Raw genomic sequence first — 21593 nt, 5'->3', positions numbered from 1 at the left:
AATCCAATTCTAAGTTGTAATTTCAATGTTCGGACTCAAAGACTAAAGCAAAATACTAATTTTCCTTCCAGTCTTTATCAAGAGATTTATTTTTATTAGTGCTATGCTTTCTGTACTGTCTTAATCTTTACAAACTCTTGCCTAACAGAATCCCCTAAATTCTTCCTCTCAGTAAAGGGTTATTTCTATTGCAGAAGTGTGAGACAGTCAACTCTCCTATCTATAAGAATTCTAATAAATCTAACCTTTACTCTCAGTCATTAGAAATGAAGCCTTCAGGATGAATGTTCTTTCTGACTCCACTAAAGGAAGCAGAGTAACTGTACTCTAAATTGCTTATAATGCAGGCTAAAACAGGGCTTTAAAGCAGAAGGCAAAAAGTTATACACCCTATAAAGCCATTCTCCATGTTTTCTTAAAACCCACTATGTGCAGTTTTCTGATATTTCTTAGATATGCTTTCTAAATTACAAGTTACAGATATCAGATATATTTGAAATGAATAGTTTGTTATCTAGCCATTAAGAATATTTTCTTATAGAAGACAAATGCTGCATAATTTTAATTTATTTTTAAACTTTAATGGCTATGTGTGGTGCTATTAACAATGATATTGGCAAATTTACCATTACAGTCATGGCTACTATTTGCACAATTGCCTAGAAAAATTGAAAATCCTGTACTCTTATCAAAGGTTATAGTTACTGTTGGATTGTGCTAATATTTTGGAAGGCCTGGGCAATGGTAATTTCCAAGTGGGTGTGGCTTCTTTACTTTGTACCTTTCTGTTAGCACTGAACACAGGAATTTCATAAAAACTGTCAGCAAGTTCTTCACAGAAAACTTTTCCTTTTGAAAATCTGTATTTGGCACAGGGTAGTGCTGGTAGTATTCTATGTGCCAGCCATTAGGTGGGGTCTCTGAGAATTTGGGCATTGTGAGCACAAAGTGAAACCTCTCCATATCATCCCTCCTGCAGAAGGAGGACTGTAAGAACTGCTTCTTTTGATATCAGTTTGCTTTAAGGGGTAAACTGAGTCTTACTTAGACCAGTATGAAATCACAAACAGCGCTGCACAGATCTACCTGTACTGGCTAGCAACGCCCTTCTTTCATTTTCCATCCTCCAGCTACTCAGCTTCTTCTGTGGGAATTAATAAGACAAAAGTTTTTCTTTACGTTTGCAACTCAAGCCTTATGTTTCTTCTTAGTGGACTGTTTTCCTAATAGGCTTCAAGCAATGTAATTTTCCCCTCAGCCCAAGCTGTCCAGTATATGCTTTGTCACTGCCATTCTGCACAGGGCCTCCTAGCTCGATATGCCATGGAAGAATGTGAAAATGACCCCAGGGCCCATCATAGCTCCCTCCCAAGATGAAGCAGAGGCCTATTAACAGTTTGAAGCAAAATCCTTCTTGTTCCATCACAGTGCAAACTTTTGCTTGGGCAGATTGCAGGGCAGTTTTGTTCACTGATTACTCAGACCTTATGATAGATCAGTCTGTCTGAGTCTGGTGTTTTCAACTTGTCACACAGCGCCTTTTTTTTATTTTTGTATTTCTAAGCAGCTTTAAACACATAATACATCATGACTGTAAAACAGTATTTAGGAAGAAACATATAGGTGATCTTGAAGATCTCAGAATCTCATAATTTAGGGTCAAACACAGTGATTTTGCCATCAGCTTCAGTATGAGTCAGTGAAGGATTAAATGGCTGTTTAGGAAGACCCTGGTAGCTGGTTTCTGGCTCTTTCTGTTAGGGTAGAGTCAAGACAGTAACTTATGCCAGAGAGTAACTGTATTCTTATAGCCACCAATTTCAAAAGTTCTAAAACCACGAAGTAGGCCCCAGAATACTTTAAAATGCATGATCTTCTACTACAATCCTTTTATTTCCCTGCTTGCTTTTAGTTTGGAATTTACTTTGTACTTTCCCAGCTTTTCTTTTCAGCCTTGAAAGCTAGAAAGAGATTCTTGCCTAAATCATTTGTCCCTATGAAACTGTGAGAGGAAAAGGCACTTCTTAAAATAGTACTTTTTTATTGCTTGAGCCTGGCATAGGAGAATGCTGAGGTCATAGTCTAACTCTCACAGAGTAAATCTATTTTGTCTAATACTCACCATCACCTATGTAATCCTGGCAGTTTGCTTTTTAGGTAAAGTACTGAGCTATTCTACTGAGTGAATATCAGTTACTACTTGGTAGAAGTCTTCTGTATCAGTTTAGTCTGAAGAGTTTTTTATTACTTTACTGTGTTTTTCTTCTCACATAATTCTTAGTCTGGAAATTCTGTCTACTTAGGAGTCCTTAAGAAAGAGACGTCTGTTATTTGGGTTTAAATCCTGGCTCTGGTGACGTCAATGGAAAAAAATCACCCATTGACTTCAGCCGGGTCAGGATTCCTCCCATGTGGTTTACGAATCTATTGATTTTAACTAAGGCTGTACAGCCATACATACACAAGAAACAAATTGTAGGAAAGAAGCAAATGATCAAACTCTTCCCTAAAACAAAGTCCTGGACTGTCTTTGATCTCATCAATACCTGTCTCATAATCTCATTTACACATCTGAATTTCTCTTCTGAAAGGAAACAAAGCACTGCACAGCACTATTCCTTACTTTTGTAGTAAATTGTAGAACTAAGGTGCCTTGTACAGCTCCAATCTCCCCTCAGTTTGAGGGCATGAGCTTGGGAGCTTTCTTCAAACATCAGTCCTACTGCACATCACGGGCAGATACAGCCCTGCATGCTGATGAAGAGTCATGTACCAAACACACTTCTGGGAGTGGCTTCTAAGCTGTAACTTGATGTTTTGGTAACATTTGGCCTTGAACTCTCTCATGTCATAGTAAGTACAATATACTTAATTGTGAAATTACTGTGTTGTGAAATAAGGATTCCTCTGCCAATAAGGAAAGATGCTGAGACCTCCTGAAATGTTGGTTACATTAACATTGAAGAAGAAAAAAGTAATCTTTCAATTGTAGAATGTATCCATGAAAGTCTGTGTGGAGCTTGTTTTTTTCCCCAAAGGCAAATCTTTTGAGGGTATTTGGAGCACCTTCCAAATTTAGGATTAGAGAAATTGTTTCCTCCTGTATCAACCCCTGGGGAGAAGAGACTGTATCTCCATTTTATTGTTGCACTCTCTTTAAAAAAGGTGTGTTCAGGGCTTAACTTCCTCTTATCAATGGATTGTGTCCTTGCTGTCATTGTGGCCATGCTGACAGGTGAGGTCCTACACATGAATTAGGCACTGCTAAAAGCTGCCACTCCTATAATATCCTAATAAATAAAGTGGGAAATCCAAGAATGATCTGCTAATAATAGTTGTTATTACTGTATTTAGAAGTAGTGAGCCACCATGAAATTATTTTTTCCTATAAAGGTTGTGACATTAATTATCAGGTTGGGATCTCCCAAGACCTGTGAGGATCTACTGCTCCACCTTGTGGTCTGAAAAACGCTTCCCGTTAACTCTACTCTGCACAGAGTGCTGTGCCAGGAAAAGTCCATCCTCTTCCTCTTTTTTTATTTAACTGGAATTTGACTGGAATCAGTATCATACTTTCCCTCAAGATACAGATCTTAAGGGCAAGTAACGTGCTGTCACCTTTGGCATGCTTCAGGATAGACATTGCAAGAGGGTCTTTCATTACAGAAGAGCAAAATAGAAATTAAAATATCAGTGAAGAGTGCTGTACATCACATAGGTCAGGAGATGCAGAATAAATTAAAAATAGCTGGCAAAAACCAAGATGCACAATAATCAGATGCTTTTTTCAGTACATACACTGGGCCCAAGGAAAAAGTGGTTTGGATGGTCAATGAGGCAGTTGCAGAAGGTTCATTCTTCCATGCTGCTGTTGGGCCAGAAAATCAGCTCATCCCCACAGTCCTGCAGGCTTCAGTAAAGATGAATGCTGTGCAATTTCCCAGCCACAATCCTTCCCCTGCACCAGTGCCACAAAAGCTGTTTCTCAGACTAGCAAAAGTGCTGCAGTAAGACAGGACACCCAGTGCCTGGAAATTATGCAATAACTTTCTCCAGCTCTGAAGTAAAGACTGCAAAGGAGTAATATTCTTTTCCTGTTGAACTACGTACTTCAGTGGGGCAGAATCAAACCAGTGCTGCTCTTCTGACGCTGGGTTTGCTCTAGGGAAGCAGTTTATAACAAAGCATTCTAAGAAAGACTTCATGTCTCTGTGGTCTAACACCACCAGTCTGTGAGGATTGGATCCTATTCTGGACACCTAGCATATATTCTTGGACAATTATAATAGCCAAACTGTAGCAATCAGTTAATACCTACATTAAGAACACAAATTCTGCAATCACTTGTGCTTTTGGAAGTGAGTGGTTGTGTTCATAAAGCCTTAAGGAGTAGGAGCACTGGAAAAATTATCATCTTCTATAAAAAGACTTATTGTATAATAAGGGCAGCTTGTCTTACTACATACCAGCAGTCAGAATGTTTATCATAAAAAAAAACATTTATGGACTGGCAATAGACAGCTGCCTGCCCAATCCTGCCTGAATTTTGCTTAGTAATGTGTTATCACAGAATTCTGTTCACTGGAAAGTTGGTAGTGTGCTTTAGATGAATATGAGTGCAGAGAAGGACGTGGCTTGCACAGCCAGACCTCCCTGCTGAGAGTTTCTGCTTCTGAATGGTAAACCCTGGTCCCCAAAGTGCTGCTCTGTGCTGTCACCTTTGTCATGCTTCAGGAAAGATTGCAAAACTTGTTTCAGTACAGAATAGGGGAAAGGAGAAGGAAGAGTGAAAATAAAACAAAGGATAGTTTTGATAAGTAGTTTAGAGGTTCTCTCCTATGGTTTTGTTGAAGAATATGTCACAAGGCTAGGAAATCAACTGTTTTCTTTCCATGCCTCCCACCTCCTTTTCCCTTCTTTATGGATTAAAGGTTTCAAAAGCTCTGTGGCTAAAATTAGGTATCTTGAATATATACAGAAATTAAGATGCTGAATTATACTACAGTTACCCAGAATTTCCATGAGAACAGGAATTACTCAACAGTTCTGGGGATCTAGGCACTTTTGGTGCTGATTTCCTGAAGGACTCAGATATCCATCTGTATGAAATCAAGTTTTGAATGTCAATAAAGCCTTGCATTTGAAACTATTCTGACTTGGCACCAGTATATAAGATCTGCACAGTTAGGACAAAACCTTTCCATCAAAGGTTCAAGACTTAATACAAAGGTAGGGAGAAGGAAAGCAGATGATTAAGGAGTTGTGGTTGGAGGAGGCAATTACAGGTTATCAGGACATGGGTACTGGGCTGCTAACATGAATTCTTTGTCTCCAAAAGCTTTGAGGAGGGAAAAATCAAGGTTTATAACCAGTGTGATATTCCTGGATTCCTTACATACTCTTCATTGAAAATGGATTGGGACAGTGGATTTGTCCTTAATAAAATTTATTTCAACTTTGATGATGATTATAATAAGAACAACAATAATAATTTCTTTCTTGTTGCCACATTTCAAGTCAAGAAGTTGAGAGTCAGATGCAAGATTCCAGAGGGGGTTGGACAATCCTTAAGGTCCCTTCCAACCCAAATAATTCTATGATTCTATATGTACAAAGAAAATGGAAAGTACTAAGAGTGAGGTAGTAGTGAAAGATCCAGAACTGTTTTACAAAGATGCATAATTTAAATTTGTGTCTTGACTTCTAAATTACAATACTTTAGTATAACTGTATCTCCAAGTGTACAATTATTTGGTTATGGTTTATTATTTTGTAATAATATTGAGAGCAGTTAGGTAAAACAGTGTCTAATAACTACATGTAATAACTGCAATGTATGTAACTGCTATGGAGATTACAGTGCAGACTGATAGCTGAGAACCATACTACACTTCTTAAATATTTAATCAATTAGTTAAACTGGGACAAAGGCTTTACAACTGGGAGTTGCTGATGTGCTTACTATCAGACATAGCAAAAATGAAGACATGGGCTATTTGATGTTGCTTTTCAGAAGTTCTCAAAATTCTTTCAACCATTCATTTCCACTTTAATACACAGCAAGAGATTCAGTAATTTATGGCCTGATTTTAATTCATCATTCCCCTTACAACATATTTAAACTCTCACTAAAGATGTATGTTCCTCCTGATCTTATGTGTAAGTAGTTGCACTAACATTCTGTTTCATGTTGGTCTAAGCATGGCGAACAAGTATCTGTCTGGAAATAATATCTTTAGACTGCTGAAGCTCTATTCATATGTTCATTGAACTGACAGACAAGTTTGTGGTATTTGCCTAAAAATGAAAGTGAAATTCTGCCCCCAAACCATGTAGACTATGTCTCAGTCTCTTTAGAGATATTTTGGTTTCTTCAGTAAAGAAGGGTTGTTGGCTGCTGCACTCCTAAGCTGGCCTTTCTCTTTTCCATTACTCCAGAGCTTAGGGCAATGTGAGTGAGAAAGCAGGCACACAAAGCTCAGGTGCCTGCTATTTCTGTTTGAATGAGTAACCAAACCCAGGTCTCCATATCAAACTGGAAGAAAGTCCTGTATTTGTTTCAGTAGGAGTTAATATGAGCTTTGAAGGCTCCCTAATGTGACTTGCAGAATTTACTTGTGCAGAAATGGTTTACCAGGGATGTTTCAGTATTTCCATTCCTTGGCAGAATTGAGAAGGGTGTACAGGAATGAAGAGGGCTTGGCAGGGAGGCAGGGGATGGGAAGATCTTAAGAAGACATTTTTAAAATTTTAAAAACAGAACTAAGTTTAGTTCTTGAAGTCTTTTCTGCCTCTTAGTTTAGAATAACGTACTTCAAGTGGTAATCAAAATGTGCATCCACTGTACCTGGAAAGACGTATCTTTGCTTTTGTCAGCTGGTCCACACCAGCTCTTATTGTCAGTAAAGCTGGAAAATCAGTTTTGGTAATTGATTGGAGCACCCTTTAGATCAGTTCTCAATACTTGCCCTGCATCAGCCACAGGATGGTCCTCTTAATGTGAAACATCAAGCTAAATATTATGGATCTCATCTGGAGCCTTTCTATGCTAGTGTATCTCTAGACCTTTGTAAATTTGTCAGGCTATGAGTTGCTAGAATTGTTCAGGGACAAATAACATCTCTGCACAGGCAGGTATTTAGCTGAGATAACATCAGTGTGACAATTATACACTACTTCATGGTATCATACCTCAGAGTCAGAAACAAGAAGTTTACAACTGATGAAAGATTTGGGTGAGAGATTCAGTTCTTCCCTCTCAGCTATTCTTAATACTTCATGTGTAGTAGGTGTATGATGCAGTAGCTTATAGCCCTGCATAAATTCCTGTTCTGAAGATTTATTTTGTGGAACCAACAAGACATGCAGAGCAGAACAGGGAATTTCAGAGAAGCAGCTGGCAACTGGCATGTGAGCTCCAGTGCTGCTGAGCCTGGGTGAACCCATGCCCTGCATGCACCAGGTGATTAGTGGCTGATCAAGGAAGGAAAAGAGAATAGATGGAGTAGGAAAGGGAAGAGAGCATCTGTAAGCTGGACACTGACTCTGGATATGGGAAAGGAGGTGTTTGCAACATCACACAACTGAGCATTGTCCCTAATGTCACACTATGGCTGAGAACCCAGAGCTCAAGGCCGTAGTGAAGAGCATAACAGTTTAACCTATCTGAGGTCAGTGGTTTGATGTGCTAATGGGAATTGAAAACCCCTTTTTAGGAAACCAAAATTACTATATTTGCATCTGAGCTTTGATTGACTGATGAGTCAAACTCTTGGCGTAGGCTTTGCAGTGAGATTACTTCAAAGTTGATTTATTATTATCATCATCAATGCTATTTTGAAGTATAAACTCTGATATTGTAAGGCAAAGGTCATCCACCTTTGAACTGTAAAGTACCAGGTTATATTCTTCCCCAAAGTAGTGATTAAATTTGGTGGCAGACACTTTGCAAAACTGAGGAGGCAGAGTGTAGTAGAAGGACAAGGTGGTGCTGTCAGCACCACATTTTGCTCTCAGTGGAGCGGTGTGGTGGCCAGGCTCCCAGTGCTGTGGGAAGTGACAGTTCCACTCTGTCCTTCTTGATGTGTGACAGCTCTGGGCTCCTGACTTTGTGCTGGGCCTGTTCAGGGATACCTGGATGTGGTTTATGCAGTTTTTGGTATTGTGCTGTGGATTGCTCAGTCCTGCATTACAGCTTATGGAACTATGACTAGGACAGGGAGCATTAGGATAAATTGTAAGATACTTCTGAAGTGTATTGATTGCTGGAAAACCGTTGAAGCAAACAATTTCTTCTGGAAATACTGTGGTCTAAAAATCCTTTAAAATAATGCTGCAGCGGAGATTTAAAGTGTGCATTATGATAGCTAGAGAAATGTTAAAATATTTATCTGCCATTATTCTTAAATTCATTAAAAACTTAATCTGATTCTTATGATACAGTAAGTCTCCAGTGACTAATCCGACAATTACATGCTTCCTAATGAGTAGTTTGAACATGACTGACCTTGCAAATACTTTGGCTCACAAAAGAAGTACTTTATGTTGGTAAATTCCTTTTCTCCAAATTTCAGTGGGAAATATTAATTCTGCCTATGACTATGCGGGAACAGGAAACAAAAATGAACATTAATACTGTAAGTGTCTTGTACAAAAACTACAATAGCTTGTTAACTAAGACTGAGCATCATCCTCCCCCACTGTGAGCACATCAGTTAATCATAGTAGGCATTACTCAACTTCATTTGGCATCAGTAAAATTTCAGATGTAATCCAAATATCAGGGTAAATCTTGCCCCAATTTGATGAGAGTATAATTTTAATAGCAGTCTTCTCCTTTAATTCACCATAGCCTCTTGTAGACCTGGGGAGCAATTAAAAAGTTGGGTTTGTTAAGAGTTCTTTGGATGTTGACCACTTTCAGAGAGAGTTATACAGCAGGGAATCTTTTTTCTTAAAAATAATTTTTTTAAAAGTGATTTGCCAGAAAGGTTATAACAAGGATATAGCTCTTGTAAGATTAGCCAGTAGAAATGACCATAGTTGATGATTTCTCCAGTGACAAGCCTTGCTCCTTTGCAACTCTCACAAATGCATTGCACAAAAAGTATTCCATCTGCTGCAAACAGAGCTTTTCCTCTGTGCTGCAAGCAGCAGTCAAATACTGCAAGTTGTGGTCTTTTTTGATCAACTGGACTGACAAGGTGATGTTTGAGAATTCCCCCTTTTGGAGTGTTGCCATATCTACTTAGCGGGAGCTTGCAGATTTTCCCCATCTGTTCAGAGTCTACCCTATCACCTGATAAATACTTTAGAGCACACAGTGGACATATCCTGCTTCCAAGAAGTCAGTGAGGGCAAGAACTCCTCCAGTCTGTTAATACTAAACTGTCCTGTAAGCTTTCTGTGGCACGTTTCATTATAATACAGCCACTGGATCTGTCTGCCCTTGTAAGGCAGGCAAATCCTATGAAAGTAGGTAACTGATATAGAAAAATAAATGCTCTGGATTTTTAGACCTTACTAAAGACTGGGGATTTTTTTTTTTTTAATAGCAGAAGAATGATTCCAAAAATTATAGTTGTTTACAGAAGGGTTACATTCTGCCATCTATCTTTGTGCAGAAGTCCCATTGGGGTCTCTCAGCAGGCTACTCCCAAAACACAGATGTTTCTGGCTATTCATTCAGTGGTTTAGTTCTGCTGGATGCTTCTTACTCTCTAGCTTTTTGTTACTGGGAGCTTGTTAAAATATAAATGTTTCTTTTTGTTACCACCACCAGTTAACTCCGAAGTTTACTAACAAAAAAAAGTCTGTATAACTGCCGCTGGGTGGTGTATGCCTTGTGAAAGTCAAACTTACTAAAGTAAACTATCAGAGTTTGCTATAAGTGGAACTTGCAGATCTAACCCAAAAGCCCCAAAGAAGGGGGTGTATATACATCCATGTCCTTGTGTAATTCAACTTTGAATGGGGGAATAGAGTGTGTGTTTATATTTTCCTTCTCGGTTCTTGTAAGTTTCCGTGCTTTCTTGAGAGCCACCTACTTTTACAAACATGGAAAGGCCCTTAGTGTGTCCGCAGGCATCTTGAATTAATCATAGTTAGCTTTAGGACATAGTCCATATGTCAACCACCTAACTTTTTTATAAATGTAAAGGAAGATACCATTTTCTACCACTTCCATGTCCTTGATGTTGTTGTTCAAATTCTAAGAACATTTGTAGAACCTTTGTGGTGTAGCTTTTGGTAGGGTAGCAGAATTTCTTTTTGTTACGTGGCACAAGCTGTGCTGAGCCAGGACTTAGGGCACTGTAAGCTGCTTGTGCTTCTGTTTCACCAACTATGTTGTATCAATCAACTGGTAATGTGTTCATAACCCACATATTTGACTGTCCAAAGTCAGTTCTAGTTAAGTCACTGAGGCTGAGTAACTACTGAGGCTTTCAGAATAAAGAGAAACTGCAGGGGGAAGAGGAAAGGAAACATTTTACCTTCCACTGCTTTACTTTATGCATACCATTCAATTCAAGTTTATCTGTTCTGTTTACCTAGCAGTTCCTTATAAATATCAAAAGGCAAACTGTAATCCTAGTATGAGCATCCTGTAAATTTTTTTACAGGTTAAGTTTGAACATGCTAAACAAGTATAAAAACAACTTCTGATTTCGTCCCTTTAATTTGCTCAGCAGTCCAGAGAAACTACTAAGATAGTGAAATTAAGTTTTCGCCATGTCTATATCCACATACCAACTTTTGCATGGGGATACATAGCAATTATATGACGCCCATTGTGTTATCCTTTTGAGGCAGCAAAAGTTAAATTAGTGCTGGAAAGATTCCCTCATGCAATAGCAGTGAGGGGCAGGGGGGGAGACATTTAAGAATATCTGTGGTTTATGACTGGAAAGATTTCAACAAAATCCAACGATATGCCACAGCATATGCACATATGCCTGTTGCCTTATGTTTTTTGGTCTTGTAGGAAAATCTACACATAAAGCAAACAAGCTCCCAAACACTGTTTGAAAGAAAGAAGGGACTGAGTAGGCTTGAAACTCAGTAAAGTACTTCTAGAGCCTGAAACTCTTACAAGAGTTTCTACTGACTAAAATTGATATGTATGTCCAACATAAGAGGCAATGGATGGAAAAATGTTAAGATACCAGAGTGTTTGGTGTCTGTATCAGTAAACAGTTCTCGGCCAATCTATAGACTTTGGTAGCAAAGGGCCTCTCTACCTTTGATGATATGGAAGAATTACTGCAAACTTTTCACTGAAATGTGCCTCTTGTAGCTGTTGGCTTTCTCTTACTGCCATTTGGAAGTATTTGAATCAGAAGATGCTAATGAAGACTCAGTTTTTTCTAGCTGAACTGGCGTAAGATAATACATGGTTGCTAAACAAAATGCAAGAGTTGCAGACTGTTACCTTCTGTGCCTGAGCTGGCAGTGAATTATGAAGAAAGCAGGTTAGGAAATTAAGTGACCCAAATTACAATAGAAAAGAGTTCAGGCAGTCTGGGTGTCACCTTGTGCAATGTGAGATAGGAGAATATCTCTCTTTCCCTGAAAATTGCCAGATAACATGGAGATGTGGCAGTGGTGCATCTGTCCTGAGTGGTATGAATGATGCTGCCCCACCTGCACCTGACCCAGCAGGAGCCTGCTGGGTTCCTGATGCGTTATGCTGCTGTACTGTGAATGGCTAGGACTATTTTTGGACATAACGAAACAAGGATGAAAGCTATTTTTCAGTACTAACTACTTTCTTCAGTCTGCTTGGGTGGTGAGCAGAGAGATTTTCTGACTCCTCTCAGAAGTTTTGGAGCTACCAAGCTCAACCGAGTGTTTCATTAGCATCAGTATCCTATTAAGTTCCAAGGACAGGTATAAGCCTATGTTATTTGATAGGGATTTTCCCATTTTTCCTGCATTCCTATTTTCACAGGAAGCAATTATTTTATGCTACAAGTGTGACCTATTAGCTTTTATCACCAGGCAACCACTCTGTCACTATATACATACATATGTATCTTTCAGAACGTGCTTTCTCTCTGTCATTTCTATCTGTGTGGTTCACCGTTCACACACAGTTCTCCATCTGCCAGGCAGGGTCTGTTCTTTCTGTGTGTGATTTGAGAGCACCCCAGGCACCTGCCCAGCTTGCAGATGGTGTTACTCCATCACAGTCTGGAGTCATCACTGACAGCACAGCGTTCTTCAGGGAGATGAAAGAGGATGATGGAGTTAAGGTCTTACTGAAGACATGCCAGACAATCTGAGCCAACTATAGTTACTGTGTGTAATTTTTTGTTTCTGTCATTGCCAAACTGTGCAGGAGGTGAGGCTTTGTTTGTAACAAGTCTCCTACCTACTTTGGAGGAGGGGAGAACCCCCACACTGCAGAACCTAGGGCAGAAGTCACAATCCTACATTAAAACTGCCCTCACGAAACCTTTCAGTGGTCTGGCACTAGCTCTTCTAGATGCTACTTTTCTGCTTGAGTGTTTTTGGTTTGGCCTTTTTCCCCCCACTCCTCTTGGTGCTATTTTTTGCGAACGAAAAAAAAGTGTTAAGCAGCCTGGAGCGGCAGCAGAAGGCATATACGCTTGTACTGAAAAACTAAGTTAAACTTCGAGGAGTGTGCGAGCAATGGTTCCCAGGAAGGGGCTGAGCGGTGCCCTGGGGGCCGCGGCGGGTCCCCGCTGCCCGGGAGGAGCGGGGAGCGCTGCGGAGCGCGGCGGTGCCGCCGCTCCTCCCTTGGCCATCCGGCACCGCGCCCGGGCACCGCGGGGTGAGCCCGGCTCCCGGCTTTCCCCCAGAAACTCCGCCAACAAGAGCGGGATGCCGCCCTCGCGGCGGTGCGCCTTGGGGGTGTGGGGCCGGGGAAAAAGACCTCGCAAGCGGTTCTCTTACCCCCTCCATTTTTGTAGCAGAGGTATGGAAATCGCCAGACGTTGGCCAGGTCCACGGCGAAGCCGATGACGGAGAGGAGGAAGTCGATCTTCTTGCCCCAGGTCTCCCTGTCCTGGGTGCCGTAGCGCGGCGCGGGGGCGGCGGGCAGGAGGCTGCTGCTGGTGTACTGCACCCCGTTGTGCTCCTTCACCAGGATCAGCTCCACGTCCTTCTTCGGCGGCGGCGGCGGCCCCGCGCGGTCCGGCAAGGGGGCCACCACCGACACTTTGCGCTCGGGCTGGACCTGTTTGTTCATTCTCGCCTTAAACATCCAGAGAGAGCGAGCTGAGGAGGGGGCGCGGGCGCGCAGATAACGGAAGTGCGCTTCCCGCTGGAGGCGACTCCGCGCTCAGCCCGGCGGTGTCAGCGCGGCGGGAGCGAGGCACGGCCGTAATAAGAGCCATGCAAATGAGGCGGGAGAGGGGGGACCGCGGCGCCCGCGCCCGCCGGGGCGCCCCCGGGGAGCGGGGCTGCCCGCGCCTTCTTCCGCGGGGAGCGGCCGCACCTGGGGTCGCCCGGCCCCGCCAGCGCCGACCCGCGCCCCGCACCGCCCGGAGTCCTGCACAGCCGGGAGTCCGCACCGCCCGGAGTCCCGCACCGCCCGGAGTCCTGCACAGCCGGGAGTCCGCACCGCCCGGAGTCCCGCACCGCCCGGAGTCCTGCACAGCCGGGAGTCCGCACCGCCCGGAGCCCCGCACCGCCCGGAGCCCCGCACCGCCCGGGAGCCCGCACCGCCCGGAGCCCCGCACAGCCGGGAGCCCGCACTGCCCGGAGCCCCGCACAGCCGGGAGCCCGCACTGCCCGGAGCCCCGCACCGCTCGGAGCCCCGCACTGTCCCTGGTTCCCCGCCGAGTTACTCGGGTCGGCTCCGTCCTGCCGCAGACTACGGCGCGCTCGGAGCTGCTGCTTCCCGCCAGGCAAAACACGCATCCCTAGCCCAGACAGCTGAAATTGCCGTTAGCAGGCAACAGGTAGAGCCTGCTTGGATCGCCCACTTCCCTTCTTTCTCGGCTGATCTCCCCTGTCCGCTAGCGTGGCTTTAGTTAAACAGCAGAATTTTTGGCTTTTGACATCAGAACCCGGTGGGATGCAGGCTGCACGGCAGAGCTGGACAATGCTAATGCTCCTATGCCAGGGCTGATGGATGCCCAGCTTCTTCTTTCATGGCAAGTAGGAGGCTGGTAGAATTCAGTTGTCAGGTTGAGGCATTTGTGGGACATTAGCTATTTGCTGCTATTCCAGATGGAACCCGAGTCTTTTGCATGTAAAATGGGGAAAGAATTATCTGGCAGAACAGTGATTGGTGCCAGAAGTTGGCTAAATACAGCTGCAGAAAGGGGTTTTCAGGGACTCTTCTTGTCACAGCTGTGAATAGTAACTCTACATTCCGTGTTAGTTAAGGGAATAAAATTTGTCCTCAAAAGACAGAAACCAGCTTTCCCTCCCCAGTATTAAGTAGCTTTCCTTCTGCTGGTCGTCAGTAGGAGCAGGTCAAGTCACAGAGGATTCTCAAAGGTGTTACAGCCTACCATACTTATTTACTCTGCTAGGGCTGATTAAACACTATTACATATATTGTAATACATAAAGAGGTGCTAGTCAGAGTTCATAAAGAAAACCAGATTTGTCTGCAAACTTGGAATGTGAAAAAGAATATCACCTCAGAGTTAAAGTTCACCTATTGGCATCCACCCCATCTCTCTTTAGGCCACAGACTAAAAAGATGTTAGCAAGAGAGCTAGTGACAATATACAGATTTTATGCCTTCACAAAAAATGCTTGGTTCAAGCTCCAGCATCCAAGCTCTGACTTGAATCCTAAAGCCTTCATTTGGGTGTAGTATTTGAGCAGTGGCTATACTGTTCCAGAGCACCTAGGTGCTTAGATCATGCAGCTCATGCATTCTCTTTTGGTCACTCTGTGATTTCCTGTCCTCATCTCTTTCCAAGACACCACACAAGACTTTTTCTCTGCTTTTTGACACTCCATGCCATACGTGCTGCAAGTCTGTATGACTATCCCATGGTGCCCTATGAGCAGTTGCTGTTTTCCTGTGCAGTGCAGCCCACGGGATCGTGCTCGTGCGCAGCTGCGCTGCTGCCTCCTCCTCGCACCAGCCATCAGTCACTCCACCAAATACACCAAATACACCAAATACAGACCCTGTGCCATGCACTGCCCCCAAGTACGCTCGGCTCACCTGAGTTTAAGTGAATCTGCACCCCCATTCTCCCACAGCAAATAAAGGACACGCTCTGTTTCAGACATAAAGGCAGTCTCTGCTCTCAGCTGCACAGCCCTGAAGGCATCTTGTTGACAAACTCACCAGATAGCACTGGGGGTGTCTCTGTCCCATTCCCTGGTACCTATGGGGAGGGGGAAGATGACTGAAGGGGGATTGCTCCTTCTTGGTTCCACCACTCAGGGACTGCAGTCTCTCTGGGAGCTGAAGATGTAGCCTAGCCAGTAAGGAGCTTTTTAAACCTGGTTCCCCTCTCTCCACGTGACTATTACTGCCTTAATGATCTGCACAGACTTCCTACGCTAGACAGCGGCACTCCTGTATTGCTTCTGGAAAAATAGGGCCTTGCTAAGGAACACCCTTTTCCCCACAAGGTCTCAATTAGCTGAGCTTGATCATGATATCTGTGGTGGGAGGAATCTAGAAAGCCCCCGCTTATTTCCTAAGAGAATTAAGTCACTCTGAATATATATATATATATATATATATATATATATATATATATATACAGACATATATATATGTATATGTATATATATATATATATATATATATATATAGACATGTATGCCTTTAGTTCTTGCATGGAAAGTGTGCACAATCTGGTTAATGTAATATCTGCTGCACCCTCAAGGTAAGAAAGTCCTCAATTGGATTTTATGAAAAAGTTGCTTAATCTTGAATCTGTCTGGATCTTGTTATGCCTAATGTAGCCTGACAGTGGGTAGAGTTGAAGTCAGAGAAGAGAATATTGTATTTAGAAGCCTCAGTGGGGCCAGGCAAGATGGCAGGGTGTTAGTGATATGCCACAGTTGGCTGGGAAACAGGTTGTAATTTACTTCAGAAAATAGTCAGGGATTGTTAGGTTAGTCATCAATAATTCAAATTCTTGTCTGCATTTCTTGTGATGTATGGGAGAATGTATTGTGTGCTGTAACAGTAAACTGAGGCTGTCAGTCACACATTAGTGTCTAGGAAGAAAAAAACCCCAGTGAACAACAATTCTGTGTGTACTTTCAGAGCTCCATTTGCTGGTGGTGTGAAGGCTCACTGTGCTTGTTGGTTTGAATTCTCAGCAGGGTTTGAATTCTCCAGTGCTGCAGCACAGCCCTCTGCCACTGACCCAACAGAACTACAGGGGCTGCCTACAGTCCTTCCTATGAACCTAGGAACATCTTCTGAGAAGGGTGGTACCAAACAAACAGTGTTTAAATAGTCTGGAACTTGCACTTTACTGTTGGTGCATCTGTAAGAGTCTTGCTTCACGAAGTGTCTGATACACTTGGTGCAAGAGCTTGGCAGTTGAGCCAAGCAAAACAGTAACTGAGAGAGGATATAATTGTTTTGTAAGTAAATTGAGATAAATGTCACTGAGAAGAAAACACCACCACTGTTTAAACCAAAGGAATCACAATAAATTTAGTGGGAAAATGAAAAGAGTTCTAGCTATCAAAGCAGTGAATGCAGTGGGAACTAAAGACTTGGGGTTTGGGATATTTTTTATGAGTAGATTTATATGCCAAAGTTGTTTCAGACTTGAAGACTTGGGACAACAGTTTCTTATTATAATCCAAGACACAGTGAAAAAAGTAAAAAGGGGAATGGATATATACATCAAGTATTTAATTTCATGTCCTGGTACATCTACAGAAACTCATTCTGGCCTTGAGGCTCACCAGCACTAAAAAGACGAAACATTTTTTCAAACAAAGTGCATAAGTTGAATGAAGTTAGGTTTGGTTATTCTGTAATAGAAGAAACTTGAAGAATAGCCAGTTGCTGCGGGAACTGGGAACAAAGCCTTCTGACTAATCAATGTTAAAAGGATTTCACAGTGATAGGAACATAGCATTGGCAGGGGTGCCCATCTTTCTAGGTTAGCAGGTAAAGGATGCCAAGCCATGGACTATACTGGGCATCTTTTAATGACAGGAGATATATCAGCCCCAGCTTCTTGGACTTTTAAGAGTGGGTTGGGCAAATTTCCTTCACAGTGTCTCTAAAATCACAATGCCATTCCAAATGTAATGTTTATTTAGTATTTAAAACTTCCATGTTTTATTGTTAGCAGGCTGCTGTCATAGTATCTCTTCCCTCGAGCTAAAGAAATACATCTCTTTCACTGAGAAGGGTGGTTGGGTTGTCCTACCCAGCATTTTGACATTGTCTGTCATGTTACAAACCATCTTCAGACTGAAAATAAATATTACAGAAACACTTCACAGTATTTTGGTATTCTGTTCATGCAAGAATACCAAGTTCTAGGGGAAAACATGGCTTCTCCCTGTTTCTCATGATAGCAGCTTTTGTAACTTCCTTATCAAATTGCTTGAGATTGTCACAAATACACGCCTTCAAAGCACGTTTTACCTGGGATCTGCTACCTCCGGCACCAGATGACCTTCCTGAGACCATCAGTGTCACCCAAGCAAGCTATCCCATGGCATCTTTATCATTTTTGTAACATATAGAATATGTGTGTATGGAAAGGATGACACTGACGTCCAGCAGTTTTTATCCCTCATAACTACACCACTGCCCCTTCTCTACAGGCATAACTTTTTCACCTCCCTTTGACCTCTTTCCAGTTTACTAGCACTTAGTGTCTTTTCAAGATTTCAATCTCCTTTGGAACGTTTCATACAGTAGTTAAGTTTCAGCTTCAGCATATTCTTTCTTGCTACCTGTTTTGGATCACTAGCTCCTGCTGCTGCTTTAGCACCAGGCCTTTTCTGTCTCAGAGACAGTTGTATGAGAGCAATTTGCAAAGCTGCATGTAAGTGAGGTGGAACTGGGAGCACTCCCAGTTTCAGTCTGACTGTGCATGAGGTACACTCCATCCTCCTCCATACTTATCTTGGCTTGTGCAAGAGAGAAGTGGGTGTAGGGTCCAAAGGGTGCAAGAGTCCAAAAGGTGCAAAAAGGAGCAAGGGCACACACTGACCTTGTCTCTGCTTTGAACAGTAGGAGAACCAGTACAGCCAGCTCTGCTGTAGTCCTTCCTTTGGGTTCACCAGGTTCTATATCAGTGTAATCTTTCTCTTTTCTGGTTGGAATAAAGCTTTCTCGAGCAAAAATGGCCTAGATTTTAGATGAAGTCTTACCAACCTTTAGAGAAATAGTACTAATTCCCAGGACTATCATTCAAGATTTTAATGAGAAGGGGATCTCACTTACCTTTTTCACATCTGTACTAAATGTCTGTCCACAGACAGGCTATCAGCACCCAAGTCATTCTTCTCTAATTCTTCAAGACCAGGTTTACCACTTGATTCTGTTTGCTTCCATCCCATCTCTGTTATGTTAGGTTTCCTTTTTTTTCCCTGTGTGAGTCCCATTCTTCACTGATTAAATGTTGCCTGCCAACTTCATCATCTCTAAATTTCATTAGCAAACACAAACTTTTGGGTGCATATTATTAATGCAAATATTTAATAAAATCATTCCCACTAACAGATCTTTCAAGATGGGTAATCTCACTCCAAGCCTGTAATTACCCTTACAGCACAACGTAGTATTATATCCTCTTTAGTCAGTTCCTTTCCTGTCTTAACGATTCTATTTATCTCCATGTCTTCTGCTCAGACTAACAATTACAAATGTCATTGTAACAGCTAATTTGTAAAGTCGTGATAGATTAATATCTAGCCCATTTTCCTTGCTTTTATAAAAGGCAATTATGAGAAAAATGTACCAGATTAATCTGTCTTCCTTTGGGAAGCTGGTTTCGCATGTAGGAGTTTTCTGTGCTTATACACCTGTGGGTAGAATTCGTGAAAAGTGTTTTAACTTGGGAGCTCCATGTGGTCATAGCATTATTTGCATCTGCTTAAATCAAGGTTTTTGTAAGATACTTCATCATTTTTGTCATCTGCAGACCCTGAACAAGACATCTCACTTGATGTCCAAAGCTAGACTGGGAGATGACTCAAAATATCCAGTGATATAAAAATTTGCTGAATTTCATATGATCCTAAGGTGATTTTTAACTGCACTGCTGATGGCAAGGTGCTGGGTATTATTTTCATCCTGTTGAAAAGACTAAACAAAAAGCCAGAAGCAATCTGTTCTTACTTGATGGGAGGACCTGTTCTTTCTTTTGCTGCCAGTCTCTTGCTGGTATCACTGCTTGTACAGCAAATAAAATATGTCCAATTATGCAGGCTGCAAAAAAAAAAAAAAAAAAAAAAAAAAGACTGAGAATGAGCTTGATATCTTGCTTAACTAAAAATAAGTACCTTAATACAGGCTACTGATTTTAAGTTTATTGTGTACTGTACTGATCAGTGAACATTCAAAGCCAATCTTTATTACTCTCAGTTTAAGAGGGATCATGCACCTTTATCTGAAGGCACAATAATATGAATTCTTTTTCTAAATGCAAAGCAGCTGATTTCACTGATTACAATAAAGTCCAAACAAAGAGTGCAAACATTTAAATTATTAATGGTTGGTGCTTTCTCCTGGGCCAAATATTTGGGATGAAATTTCTTCCTTTAGTACAGAAAAAGAACTCTCTGTGGCCAGTGAGAATGATATGTGGAAATAAAAGCCTCACTTATCTAAGTTCTGTTTCTCATTTTTGAGAATTCTCATTTTCTAAGAGTACTCAGAAATAATCAAATGATGCTAAATAAAGTTGCTTTTTCACTAAGAGAAGGCGTGCAAGAAGAGGTCCACACTACAGTTGCCCAAGGTTTACACTATGGTTATATCCAAATCAGAATTCTGTTGTGCTAGGTGCTGGACATCCACAAGGACAGAAAAAAGTTAGATTCATCTAATCTGCCTAGAAGTAGTGAGCTTTCCATTGCTGTTACTTGAGAGAAAGGATCATTGTGGCTGTTAGTGGTCCTAAGGCAACTCATTTCCTTAAGCTTTTGATACTGTGATTCCATATCTTTGACACAGAAAGACAAAAATCCAGTAGCTAACTAAAAATAGTCTCCTCAAAAACACTGAAAAAGACCAATTATTTATTTCTCTGAAGAAGAAAGTGAATCTCTAAAAATATAAACTTTTGAAAAGATTCAAGTTTCATAATGGGTATTAGCTGAAGAGCAAAAAATAGTTTCTCCCCAAAGCTTAAGAACTTTTTGTATGTTTTGCCTTATGAAAGTTTACACATTCATCTTACAGGTGTCCTCACCTCATGTATAGGTTTGAGTGGGTTTTACCTGCTTTTACTGTCCAAAACCTTTGCAGTTCTATAGCAACAGGCACATCGAGTTGTGAACTGATTAATACTCGGAAACCTCCAGTTGCCCTTAGTTGTAGCATTTATCCAAGTGCAGCACCAAGTAGCAATTTAGCTCTCCAGCTAACATTGAGTAGTTTGGACAGTTCTAAGTAAATTGTTTTTGTTGAGCTGATTGTTTTAAAATTAAGCCTCCAAGCACTGAAAGAATCAGCAATGCCAAAGGAGACTCAGAGCCTATCCTCAAAGTTATGACAAGTCAGGCACTTGGCAGTTTTCACAATGACCTATATTTTAATATGGGCTATTGGATTATTTCTAAAGAGGCTTCTTAGCCATAAAAGAATTATGCTCATTGGCTGGGCTGTGGCAAAAATACAATTGAATTAAGGATTGAAATAATTTAGGATCCAGCTGGACAAGTTGTCCCTGCGGCTGAGCAGTAACAGATGTATTAAGCATTGGAAATTGCACAGAAAAAAAGGTATAATTGATCTAAGGTAACCTCACTACTTTATATTAAATAAATCAATGCTGATAAGCTGAAAGGTTAGAAGCAAGAAGCTGAATTGAAGGAAGGTGGACTTGGAAAAAAGCAACTCTAAGTAAAACAAGTTAACTTTTATGTCCTAAATATGGTAGGGACCATGGACACTCGATTTCTCTAGGTACAGTGGCTATGAATTTCCAAATCAGAAGAGCCCTGGGAAGTGTTGGGGGACGTGAAGGAGGAATTGCATTTTCTATATGAAAACCAGAAAATTTTAATTAGTCGCTTCTGTGTTAATTTGCGCATCTACAGCCATTTATCACTGAAAACCACAGGTGACGCACAGGGCTCACTCAAATGTACCTGTACCTATCTCTGCTGTTCAGCTCAAGGATTCAAAGGGAAGGCTGCATTGTAAAAACCACACTTCACGAAGCAGATGAGGTTTTTGGAGTGCAGTGTGCATGTGTGTTAAAAGAAGCAGGCAAGCCCAAAATGTTGGCCAGTAATGTAGGAGACAGTAAATTCCTTCTGGAGACACCCAGTGCCTGAACTTTAGCAAATGCAGAGGTACTGGAGGAAGAGGCTGTAAAATGAAGAACAAGGTACTTTTCTAGTTAAAAGTGATTTTTTAAAAGCCAGAAGAAAGCTTTACAAGGTGCAAGCAACTTCAAATAAACTTGTATATGTATTTAATGTAACTGGAA

General features: G+C 41.6%; 1 protein-coding gene across 1 annotated transcript in view; it reads right to left on the bottom strand.

Moving 5' to 3' along the window:
* The window catches only part of SLC6A2 (solute carrier family 6 member 2), a 56229-nt gene extending 40916 nt beyond the window's left edge, over window positions 1-15313 (bottom strand). Inside the window, exons 1-2 of the mRNA XM_053987376.1 lie at window positions 15284-15313; window positions 12919-13219 (exon numbers count right to left, since the gene is read on the bottom strand). Coding sequence (XP_053843351.1) covers window positions 12919-13219; window positions 15284-15313 — 331 coding nt within the window. The remainder of the gene's footprint in view (window positions 1-12918; window positions 13220-15283) is intronic.
* Between the last annotated feature and the right edge of the window lie 6280 nt (window positions 15314-21593).

Source organism: Vidua macroura, chromosome 11 (assembly GCF_024509145.1).
Source record: "Vidua macroura isolate BioBank_ID:100142 chromosome 11, ASM2450914v1, whole genome shotgun sequence".
In the NCBI taxonomy this organism is placed as follows: domain Eukaryota; kingdom Metazoa; phylum Chordata; class Aves; order Passeriformes; family Viduidae; genus Vidua; species Vidua macroura.
Note: the sequence above shows the minus strand (reverse complement) of the source record. Positions and strands in the feature narration are given on the sequence as shown.